This window comes from Pongo pygmaeus, chromosome 22, assembly GCF_028885625.2.
Source record: "Pongo pygmaeus isolate AG05252 chromosome 22, NHGRI_mPonPyg2-v2.0_pri, whole genome shotgun sequence".
Lineage (NCBI taxonomy): Eukaryota > Metazoa > Chordata > Mammalia > Primates > Hominidae > Pongo > Pongo pygmaeus.
Genome location: NC_072395.2, coordinates 50,021,013 through 50,032,220, shown reverse-complemented (window position 1 = coordinate 50,032,220; position 11,208 = coordinate 50,021,013). Strand labels below are relative to the sequence as shown.

The 11,208-nt window shown below is 37.5% G+C and overlaps 1 protein-coding gene across 16 annotated transcripts in view; it reads right to left on the bottom strand.

Annotated features, from left to right (window-relative positions):
* Positions 1-11,208, bottom strand: part of TTC3 (tetratricopeptide repeat domain 3) — a 130,789-nt gene that overhangs the window by 77,221 nt on the left and 42,360 nt on the right. For all 16 annotated transcript variants that reach the window (XM_063659743.1, XM_063659733.1, XM_063659739.1 and 13 more), the window contains 5 exons: positions 10,651-10,813; positions 9,635-9,680; positions 7,939-8,062; positions 6,539-6,602; positions 3,612-3,672 (listed from right to left, as the gene is read on the bottom strand). In XM_063659743.1, the coding sequence (XP_063515813.1) occupies positions 3,612-3,672; positions 6,539-6,602; positions 7,939-8,062; positions 9,635-9,680; positions 10,651-10,783 (428 nt within the window). In that variant the 5' untranslated portion in view covers positions 10,784-10,813. The remainder of the gene's footprint in view (positions 1-3,611; positions 3,673-6,538; positions 6,603-7,938; positions 8,063-9,634; positions 9,681-10,650; positions 10,814-11,208) is intronic.

Here is an 11,208-nt window from a genome sequence, read left to right as displayed (position 1 = left end):
CTAAAAGAAAAAAAGCATTTTTTAAAATCATTTTAAAATAAAAGTTCTACTCATATAAAGAAAAAATAGGGCCAGGCACAGTGGCTCATACCTGTAAACCCAGCACTTTGGGAGGCCAAGGTGGGTGGATCACCTGAGGTTAGGTGTTAGAGACCAGCCTGACCAACATGGTGAAACTCTGTCTCTACTAAAAATACAAAAATTAGCCTGGCGTAGTGGTGCACGCCCATAATCCCAGCTACTTGGGAGGCTGAGGCAGGAGAATTGCTTGAGCCCAGGACCGAGATCTTACCACTGCACTCTAGCCTGGGCGACAGAGCAAGACTCCATCTAAAAAAAAAAAGAAAAAGAAAAAGATATAGAATCTGAATATTAGTTCACTCTCATCCCTCCAATGTGACAGATAGAAGAAAAAAATATATTTACTGAAGGCCATGTAAAATACTGAGTAAATGGTGAGCCATACAAGTTGGCCGTTCTTTGCGGGGAATTGGCATTTTGGCAATATTTCTAATAGAAATCTCTAAATCCAATGCAATCTCAATAAATATTCCTATAAAATCAGAGGTGGAGGGAAACCAGATGAATTGATTATAAAGATGATATGGAAAAACAGCTTCTGAAAAAAGAGAAAAATTAAGGGGTATTGCCTTGATCTGCAGTCACTAGTAACAACATGGTCCTAAAACAATAAATGTGCCCAATAAACAGTGCAAAGATGTTCAATGTGATGGGAAAATCTAATAATAAGATAGAAGCATTTCAGAAAGTTGGTGAGAGTAAGAAAATCTGAGGCACTCGATGTGGAGTTTTCTGAAAGCACTTCTGACATCCAATGTGTAGATTTTTTCCAATACCAAATATTGTCATTTTTCCATATCAATTCAACTGTCCAACACAAAATGAGTGTGCAATAATGCAATTCAGTTCTGATACTGACTCCCAGAGTTAGCACAGACCTCACAGGGTAAAGAATCAGTCCCACCAGACTGCCCTCACTTCAGCTGCAAGTGGGATGCACAGGTTACCCACACTCCTGCCCTGCTGACTACAAGAGGGTTCCCATGAGTCCCTCTTCAGGCTCACTAGAAAAACAACGGAACTCAAGGAAGTGATTACTGTTACCAATTTATTATAAAGGATACAACTCACAAATAGCCAAGAGGAAGAGATGCATAGGAAGGTTGGGGGGTGCGAGGAGCTTCATGCTCCCCTTGGGCATGCCACTTTCCCAGCACATCAATGTGTTCGCCAACCCAGAAGCTCCCCATGCTCTCTTTTAAGGACTTTACTAAGGTTTCATTATGTAGGTATGTAGGTACAATTAAATCAACCACTGGCCATTGGTGCCTAACCTCAATTTCCAGCCCCCCTCCTCTCCTTGGAGGTCAGGTATGAGGCTGAAAGTCTTAACCCTCTAATCAGGTGCTTGGTCTTTCCAGTGACGAGACCTCCTCCTGAACTATCTGAGGCACTCCCTTGAGTCACCTCATTAGCATAAACTCAAGTACATGGAAAGGGGCTCACGATGAGTAACAAAATACACTCCTATCATTCAGGAAATGCCATAGGTTTTGGGAGCTCTGTACCAGGAACTGGGACAAATACCAAATATATATATATTTTTATTATACCACACCCTCCTGTAGATTAGTCGGAGTGTGAACAGTGCCCATTTTCTGAGAGAACAATTTGGCAATATCTATCAAAGTTAAAATTACATATCCCCTTTGATACAGCAATCCCACTACAGAAACAACTTCTATACATTATTTACAAAGTATTTATTGTAAATATACATGAACAGGTGCACAAAGGTGTATGTGCAAGGATGTCTGAAGTACCGTCTGATTTATCCCTCTCAAAGGAAAGAAAGAAGAAAAAGAGACAGATGGATAGAGGGATAGAAAGTGAGGGAGGAAAAGAGAAACGAAGAGCCTAAATGCACAAAAATGGGGGATACAGCCATATTACAAAATACTGTGCAGCAAATGAAGAACGGAAGAGCTCTGTGTTCTGAACATGGGAAGAAACACAAGATATTTTGTAAAAGACAAAAAGCAAGCCGTAGGCCAGAGTCATTCTAATAATAAGGAAAATGATGGTGATAACAGTAATGACAACTGAAGTACACTGAAGATTTACTATGTTCCAGGGCTCTAAGTGTTTTATGTGGTTATCCCATTTAATGAAGAAACAGTCCCATATGGTAGATATTACCTAATAAGGAGTGTTCAGTTTGAAAAGTGAAACAAAATATCAGAAAAATAAATTTTTAAAAATAAAACAGGTTAAAATTACAACTCTGCATTTAAAAAATTACCATATATTAAGATCTGGTTTCTTTAGGGGTACAGGGGAGGGCAGGGAAGAAGACTCATGATTTTTCCATCAACTAATAGAAAAACATAATAATATGCTATATCCTTGCTTTGTATTTAATTTTTGTAGCAGCATCCAAAAATGGTCATTTTTGAAAAGAAATGAGACTTCACTGATTTTTTTAGTGTTTTGATATTCAAATCATTCCCCCTGAAGCATCTATCATGGATTCAGATTAAGAAATGGAGAAGAAATTGAAAACCAGTGTATTGTGGCAGACATGGCTTTGCTGTTTCTCCAACATCACTTTAATTCACTTCATAAACTTCTGTATTAAAAGATTTACAATTTCACATTGTAATCAATTTATATCTTGTTGTCAATGGGGTGTTAACAATAAAGATAGGAGGCAAGGCCAGGCACACGCCTGCAATCCCAGCACTCTGGGAGGCCAAGGCAGAAGGATCACTTGAGGCCAAGAGTTCAAGACCAGCCTGGGCAACAGAGTAAGACCCTGTCTCTAAAAAAAATTTAGTTTTAGTTATTGAGTCATGGTGACATGCACCATAGTAGCAGTAGTAGTCCTGGCTACTTGGGAGCTGAGGCAGAAAGAATCACTTGAGTCCAGGAGTTCAAGGCTGCAGTGAGCTGGGGTCACACCACTGCACCGCAGCCTAAGTGATAGAGCAAGATCCTATCTCAAAAAAACAAAAAAAAAGATAGGAGGCAATTAATTACTGTTAATTTTCATGGAGATGTTTGATAGAATTCATTTTAGAAGTAGTCAGAATTCATTAGGAAAGATTTTCCTCTAACAATAATTACTCAGAAGGGCATCTGAAATATGCATACCCATGTCTGTGTATGCAGAGTAAGTTTCCCAATAGTCATGAAACTGTTAACAGTGTATTCCTGGAGGAGGCCTTAGAGAAGGGACTGCAGGAGGGGTCAAATGAGGTGAGCAGGGAAGGAGGCTTCATGTGCACCTTGTATCTCTCTCAATGCTTTTTCCTTTTAGAGTACATATTCTGGAATTTAAGAAATTAATATGGAAATATTTCATATTATATGACTTTCAGAAGTCAATATATTAATATCCAGGATTAATAATCCTTTAGCCAAAAATTATCCTTTGCTAAAGATATGCTTTTGATATTTGAAAGGGATTTTGGTACTCATCATAATACATACATTAAAGTAGCTAATACACGAAAAACAATTTTTTTTTTCCTTTTTCTTGGGTAGAGTATGCTAGGGGGAAAAAAACATACCTTAGAGAAAAAACATACCTGAACTTCTCTGATTCATTGTTTCGAGATTTTTGTTTTCCTTTATGTTTTGGAGGCTGACCTGTGAACACAAAAGTATTTGTTCCTAAAATCTGTACATAAAAATCTACAAGCCTGAGAGTAAAACTATTTTTAAAATATAAATTGGAGTAAGAAAACAGAAGCAGCAATGTGGTATGTGAGTGTAACTACAAAAGGGGAAGCCAAAAAAGAAGCTACTGATGATATTTTTCTATATATAATAAATTATTAAATATAATCAATTATTAAAGATCAATTATTAGTGATTATTATGATTTAGGTCTACCATAGATACAGAGAGATACAGGAGATAACTCCTGTTCTCAGATAGTTTATAATCAGGTGGGGTGAAAAGACACATCACCTCAGTAGTTAAACAACAATCATCCTTATGAAGAAAAGAAAATACTGTGTTGTTATTGACATATTAATTCCATAGTCAGTAATATCTCTCACAACTCACAAAACGGAAAAATCACTTAAGCTGGAGTGGTTGAGAAAAATGTTAGTGAGGATATGGCATTTGTGTTCGGTTTTGAGGAAGAAGCACGATTTGGATAGAATGGCCTGAACCCAAGAGTAGAGAGTTCATTTCAGAAGCACTAAGTAAATCTGTGTGATTTCAAGACCTCAAAAAGGGTGGAAGGCTGGAAAAGGACTGCTAAGGCAGGCTGAGGTGAGTGTTTACAGACCCTTAGCTTCAGATCCAGTTCTGTGAGCCCAGGTTTATTCTGCTGGCAGGAGTAGGAAACCATTACATATTTTTGGGGAGGGAGAGCCATGCTCAGAGCTGTGTAGAAGAACTGGTATGGCAGGAGAAGCAGGGTGCATCTGATGAAGGTTTAAGGGGAGGGCACAGAGACAAGTCAGAGCCAATGTAATAAGGAGGGAATGAGAGCCTGGGCTTTGGTGGCCTCAGAAAACAAAAGCAGCTTTTGGAAAGGTAGAAGAATTCTAGTTTGATTTCCATTCTGTGACGTTGGACAAAACTACTTAACCTTAATCCTGGAACCTCAATTTCTTCCCCTGTATGTAAATGCTGAAGGGTGGACAGAGTTTATTTAATTAAATGATAATAATGGCCTGAGAAATATCAAGAAATTAAAAGCTATCTTCCAAAAAAAAGTTTTATCCTCAGAGATGTTTTATATGCTGTTGGAACTGCATCAGGTAGGACAACTGCCTGAGTTTCTCCTCCTTATCATTACGCTAATGTGCTAACCAAATGGAAATGCTCAATACTAAGTAGCTGTATCTATGGAAGTAACTAAGCCTGAGTGAACATGGAGCTGCAGGTCACAAAAAATAGAAATGGCTGCTAGAAGCAAAACCGTGGAAAGAAAAACCAACCACCCAACAAACAAGAGAAGGAAAAAGAGAGGATCACTAACTAAAAAACCAACAATCTCACCTGAAGAATCCTGGGAGGAACACTACCCGGCTTGAGGTCAGTAACTGTTATGTGTGACCACAACCTTAAGCCATCAAGAAAACCTGTATTTTCCTAAATTCCATGTTAAAAGGCAGGGAAGCATGTAATATACTTTAGAAAGATTTTCATCAAACTCTGGTGGTATTAAGATTCAGAAATAAATGAAGCACAAAAATATTCACTTCTCCAGAAACTTCATCTCCAAATGATGCCAAGTAATGAGGCTCTGCGGTGTCTGTGTTTACTAGATATGTAAATAAATACACGCACTGAGCACACACAACTTAAAACAAATGAGACTTAGCCTACAGCACTGTTATGGTCTGGACATGTGTGTCCCCGACAAGATTCACATGTTGAAAACCAAATCCTCAAGGCGATGGTAATAGGAAGTGGAACCTTTGGGAGGAATTAGGTCATGAGGCTGTCCCCTCATGAATGGGATTAGTGCCCTTTTAAGAAGAGACCCCAGGCTAGGCGTGGTGGCACACGCCTGCAATCCCAGCACTTTGGGAGGCCAAGGCGAGAGGATTGCTCGAAGCCAAGATTTCGAGACCAGCCTGGCCAGCATGGCAAAACCTTGTCTCTACTAAAAATACAAAAATTAGCCTGGTGTGGTAGTGCATGACTGTAATCCCATCTACTCGGGAGGCTGAGGCAGGAGAATTGCTTGAACCCAGGAGGCAGAGGCTGCAGTGAGCCCAGATCATGCCACTGCACTCCAGCTTGGGCAACAGAGCAAGACTCTGTCTCAAAAAAAAAAAAAGAGAAAAGAGACCCCAGATGGCTGTCTTGCTCCTTCTACTACATGAGAACACGGCAAAAAGATGGCCACCTATGAACCGGGAAGAGGACCCTCAGCAGACATCGAATCTGTTGACATCATGATGATGAATTTCCCAGCTTCTGGAAATGTGAGAAATAAATGCTTGTTGCTTATAAGCTATCCAGTTTATGGTATTTTTGTTATAGCAGCATCTGTTCTCAATATGGGTGATATCACCCCTAATAGGGTGAAAATTAGTTATTGGGAGACAAAATAAATTCCTTTTATACATAAAGCGCAGATGCACATATGGTACATAAACAGCTATTAAAATTTTATGGGGGAGAACAATTAGATTTAAAAAGGTCTAAACAGGCTCCTAGCAGGTGGGAGGAAGGGAGGCAATAATGAACTTTCAATAATGAGAAACAACAGCCTAAAAAAAATTAAGAAGCAGACCAAAAAGAGCTATGTACTTCATCTTTTCCTTTCCTTTTATTTGAATTTCCAAAATTACATTCACTAAATAATACGAAAAGACTGAGCATTGATTTCAAATAAATATTCAATATTTTCTTAACACAGAAGCATTATAAAGTAAAGGAGAACAAGAGTGGATATAAGCAAGGCTTGTGCAAATTGTAGGGGATCCAAATTTAGGAGACATTATATTAACTTGGCGACAATTGATATAAAAACAATACTCACTTGATGGTGGTGAAAATTCAGGATGACAGTCACAATCATCTACCTTCAACGCCTCATCCGCCACCTGCCAATGAAATTAGTGAGACTTTAAAAAAAAAAACAAAAACCCAGCCATGAAGAATTCAATAGCTATATAAAAGAATTTAGAATAGAATAGGATAGAATTCAACCAAGCAGCTAAAATATGTAGCTGGTTATTAAGCCTAAATGTATAAACAAGCAAACAAAATGTTAACTAATGATAAGGATCATGATATGCAATGACAAAATCTTGAATGACAATTCTATTTCTGTTGCCTAGCATAATGCCTGACATGACAATTGTTCAATAACGTCTGAATTAACACTATCACATCTGCACATAAAAATCTACAAGCCTGAGAGTAAAACTATTTTTAAAATATAAATTGGAGTAAGAAAACAGAAGCAGCAATGTGGTGAGTGTAACTACAAAAGGGGAAGCCAAAAAAGAAGCTACTGATGATATTTTTCTATATATAATAAATTATTAAATATAATCAATTATTAAAGATCAATTATAATAGTGATCATTATTATGATTTAGGTCTACCATAGATACAGAGAGATACAGGAGATAACTCCTGTTCTCAGATAGTTTACAATCAGATGGGGTGAAAAGACACATCACTTCAGTAGTTAAACAACAATCATCCTTATGAAGAAAAGAAAATACTGTGTTGTTATTGACATATAAATTGCATAGTCAGTAATACCTCTCACAACTCACAAAACAGAAAAATCACTTAAGCTGGAATGGTTAAGAAACATGTTAGTGAGGATATAGCATTTGTGTTTGGTTTTGAGGAAGAAGTACGATTTGGATAGAATAGCCTGAACCCAAGAGTAGCGTTCATTTCGGAAGCACTAAGTAAACCTCTGTGATTTCAAGACCTCAAAAAGGGTGGAAGGCTGGAAAAGGGCTGCTAAGGCAGGTTAGGGTGAGTGTTTACAGACCCTTCGCTTCAGATCCAGCTGGAAATGCTCAATACAATTCCAGATCCAGCTGGAAATGCTCGGTGTAAACTCCTCTCCCTAACTGAACACAGTCTTTTAGAAATTTTCAATATTATCAACAGGAGGACTTTTCCAACAACCGAAGGGAGAAGATACAAAGAGAAGTGGCAAATGGTTATTTTTAAAAATATGTTGAAAACACATAAATGTGAATTCAAAAGAAATTCTGTGACTTTGAAATATTATTTATGTAGTTGTATGAGATACTCAGATTATTTGTTAAAAAGAGAATCATTCTTTCAGTAACAATAGGCAAAAAGGGTTCAAATCACCAAAAATTTGGTTTCTATTACCACCAAAATATTATTGTAAAAATATGAGACTATCTATACTTGAAAAAAACTGTAGTTTTCAATGGAGCTTACCTTTAGATTCTGATTACCACCGTTGGCCATTTCGTGATTAATTTTTCTGAAATCTCTTTCCTTCTCCACAAAGTTAAGTGAAGTAGTAAATATAGGTGCTGATAAACTCCTAGGTGTATAGGCCCTAAGTGGGAGGAAAAAAGGACTTATTATACATTTTTTAAAAGTTATCCTTTGAATGAACAGGTTGCAGCAATCACAGCCTTTTTTCCTTGACAGCAAGGTATTATTGTTTTAAAAAGATTTCCTACCTGTGAGATGGGGCTTTATAGATAAACATTATTTTATATTTGGTATTAAACTCAAAATAAATAAAGAACAGTTCAAGGGCTGGGTGCAGTGGCTCATGCCTGTAATTCCAGCACTTTGGGAGCCCAGGGCAGGTGGATCGGCCAAGGTCAGGAGTTCAAGACCAGCCTGGCCAACATGGTGAGACCCTGTCTCTACTAAAAATACAAAAATTAGCCAGGTGTGGTGGCATGTGCCTGTAATCCTAGCGACTGGGGAGGCTGAGGCAGGAGACCTGCTTGAACCCAGTAGGCAGAAGCTGCAGTGACCCAAGATCGTGCCACTGCACTCCAGCCTAGGTGACAGAGGGAGACTCTGTCTCAAAAAAAAGAACAGTTCAAAAAAAAGCATTCTGGGTTCTAACATTTAAATATCAGCCGGGCACGGTGGCTCAGGCTGGGCACAGTGGCTCACTCCTGTAATCTCAGCACTTTGGGAGGCCAAGGCGGGCGGATCACTTGAGGTCAGGAGTTCGAGACCAGTCTGGCCAACATGTTGAAACTTCATCTCTACCAAAAATACAAAAATTAGCAGGGCGTGGTGGCAGCCACCTGTGGTCTCAGCTACTCAAGAGGCTGAGGCAGGAGAATCGCTTGAACCCGGGAGGCAGAGGTTGCAGTGAGCCGAGATCACAACACTGCACTCCAGCCTGGGTGACAGAGTGAGACTCCATTTCAAAAAAATTAAAAAAAAAAAAAAAATGCCTATGTCCTTGTGTTAAATTTAAATATCCTAATTTAAGTTAAATTAGGATACTAAAATTAAATTTAAAGCCTCCACAGCCAATTTCTTTATGTCTACATGTTCAGCATGCTACAGAATTAGCAGCTTCAGTATTCCAGACATCTGAACAAGCATGCAGAAAAACATTTAATCTGTTTTAATTGCCAAATAAGCAAAGGTAGAACCCTGGCTGCTATTGTTTTCTTGTAAGCATACTCAAGTCTATCTGTTGCCTATTTCTAATAGGAAGTATCTTAGCCTTTGAAAGACATCAGGAAGCTGGAAGTATTAGGTTGGTGCAAAAGTAATTGTGGTTTTTGCCATAGATGTTTCCAAGACAGAGGTGCAGGGCACAGGGCACAGGCTATGTCCTAGCTCTGTGCTGCCAGGAGTTTCATGGCCAAACTGGTCCCATTCAAGCACAGTAATGTCCAATTAACATTTCACCTCTTTCCCCACAGGATTAGGCTACTGAGCTTATATCTATATGGTTCACTAAAACAGCGAAATAAATCTGACAACTTACAGGTCACCTGATAACACAGACACTTAAAAAACTACCTCTCTTCCTTCCATCTCCAACTTTACTGTGGTTGCTATTAGCTCCTAAAGCGTCAAACTAAGTGATTCTTAAATTCATGCAGCAAAGCCATTCCTAGTAGCAGCTACTGACCTATTAACTTACCTGTTTTCATAAAAGGCTTTAATTGGATCCTTATTTGCTGTTCGACCTATAAAAGTCAATCACACACACATACACATAGTAATCAATGGATTGGCAACACAGACTTTAAAAGATTTTCAAATTTACTTTAAGCTGATAGTAAGGAACCTCAAATTTAGAAAACTGAAAAGTAAATCTAAGCAATTTTACATTTCTAGATGTCTTTAGTTTTAGGATGGTGTCAACAGAATGTTACACAAACTTTGACATTCCATCACATGTGATCATTGACAAGATGACAGCAATATGTAAATCTGAATCAGAGGTGGTACCTGTCTTCAAGGAGCTCACAATCTTACTACATAATCATGTTATGATGGATAACAACATCTGCCGGTCAAACAGAGCTGTTCAGCTCAGCTTTGTACAACCCGAAGAAGAAAAAGCAGGAAAGACTCATACACTAAAAATGTAGACTAAGGGACTTTCAGGCATTGGAGAAAGCAAAAAGACTTAGGGGAGAAAACAAGGACAGAATGAAAATCTACAACTCCTAGCCTGCACAGCCAATTTCTGCTATATATAAAAAACATTATATATATATATATGTTCAGCACACTATAGAATTAGCACAAATGGTGCAGAAACATCAAGCAGCTCTACTGAAGGGTCTTTTCTTTAGGAAATAACTTTAGTAATGAAGGAAATATTTTTAAATAATTTTGTTTCAAAAAGCTTTTATTTTATTCAAAATTTCTGAAAGGGATTTTTTTTTCTACAGAGGAATAAATAATAACAATTTCGTTGCTGTTTGTTTCAAATAAAAAGTACAAATCATTTATAATTACTTAATGGATAACATGTAACTCTACACAGATAGAAATGAAAAACTCAAGTGCCATGACCAAGACAACATGATAAAATAAGGATAAGTAATCTGAGGATTGATTTGTGGTCCTCTGTTAATCCAAGAAACCCACCCTCCAAAGTTTGAAAGGGAATTAAGACTGTAACCAAAAGAATCTTAGGTGAAATACCTTGTAGGTCTTCTATTTGTTTTTGTAACTTTACATGCTGCTGAATTAGATCCTTGATTCCCTCAGGGTCATTTTTACAGAGTTTTTGAGCTTTTATGTTTGCTTGCAGGGCCCAGTCATATTCCCCCAGCATAGAAAGAGCATCACAGTAACGATAATGACCCTGTTCCAAAAAAATAAATTTAATTTTTTCTCAAAAATATGCTTAAGTTAAAGAAAACAGGTAAGGAAAAATATTTTGCTTGAAAACTGATTCATTACTTAAAATATTAGATTAGGTCCCTACCAATGAAAAATAAATGTAAAATGTTAATACCTCAGGAAATAAAATTACCTAATGAGCTAAGTGAAAAGTTATAAATACACAAATAATCACAATAACTAAGGATCAATATTTTTGCTTAAGAAATTTCTGTACCCCCAGCAAAGAGTTCAACTTTTGTTATATTTTGCTAACAGAGAATATAATAATTTTGTGCCAGATAAAGTAAAAAATGTCATTCATTATAAATAACTTCATGTTTTAAAAATATTTGAAGGCAGTAACAATCTCTAACT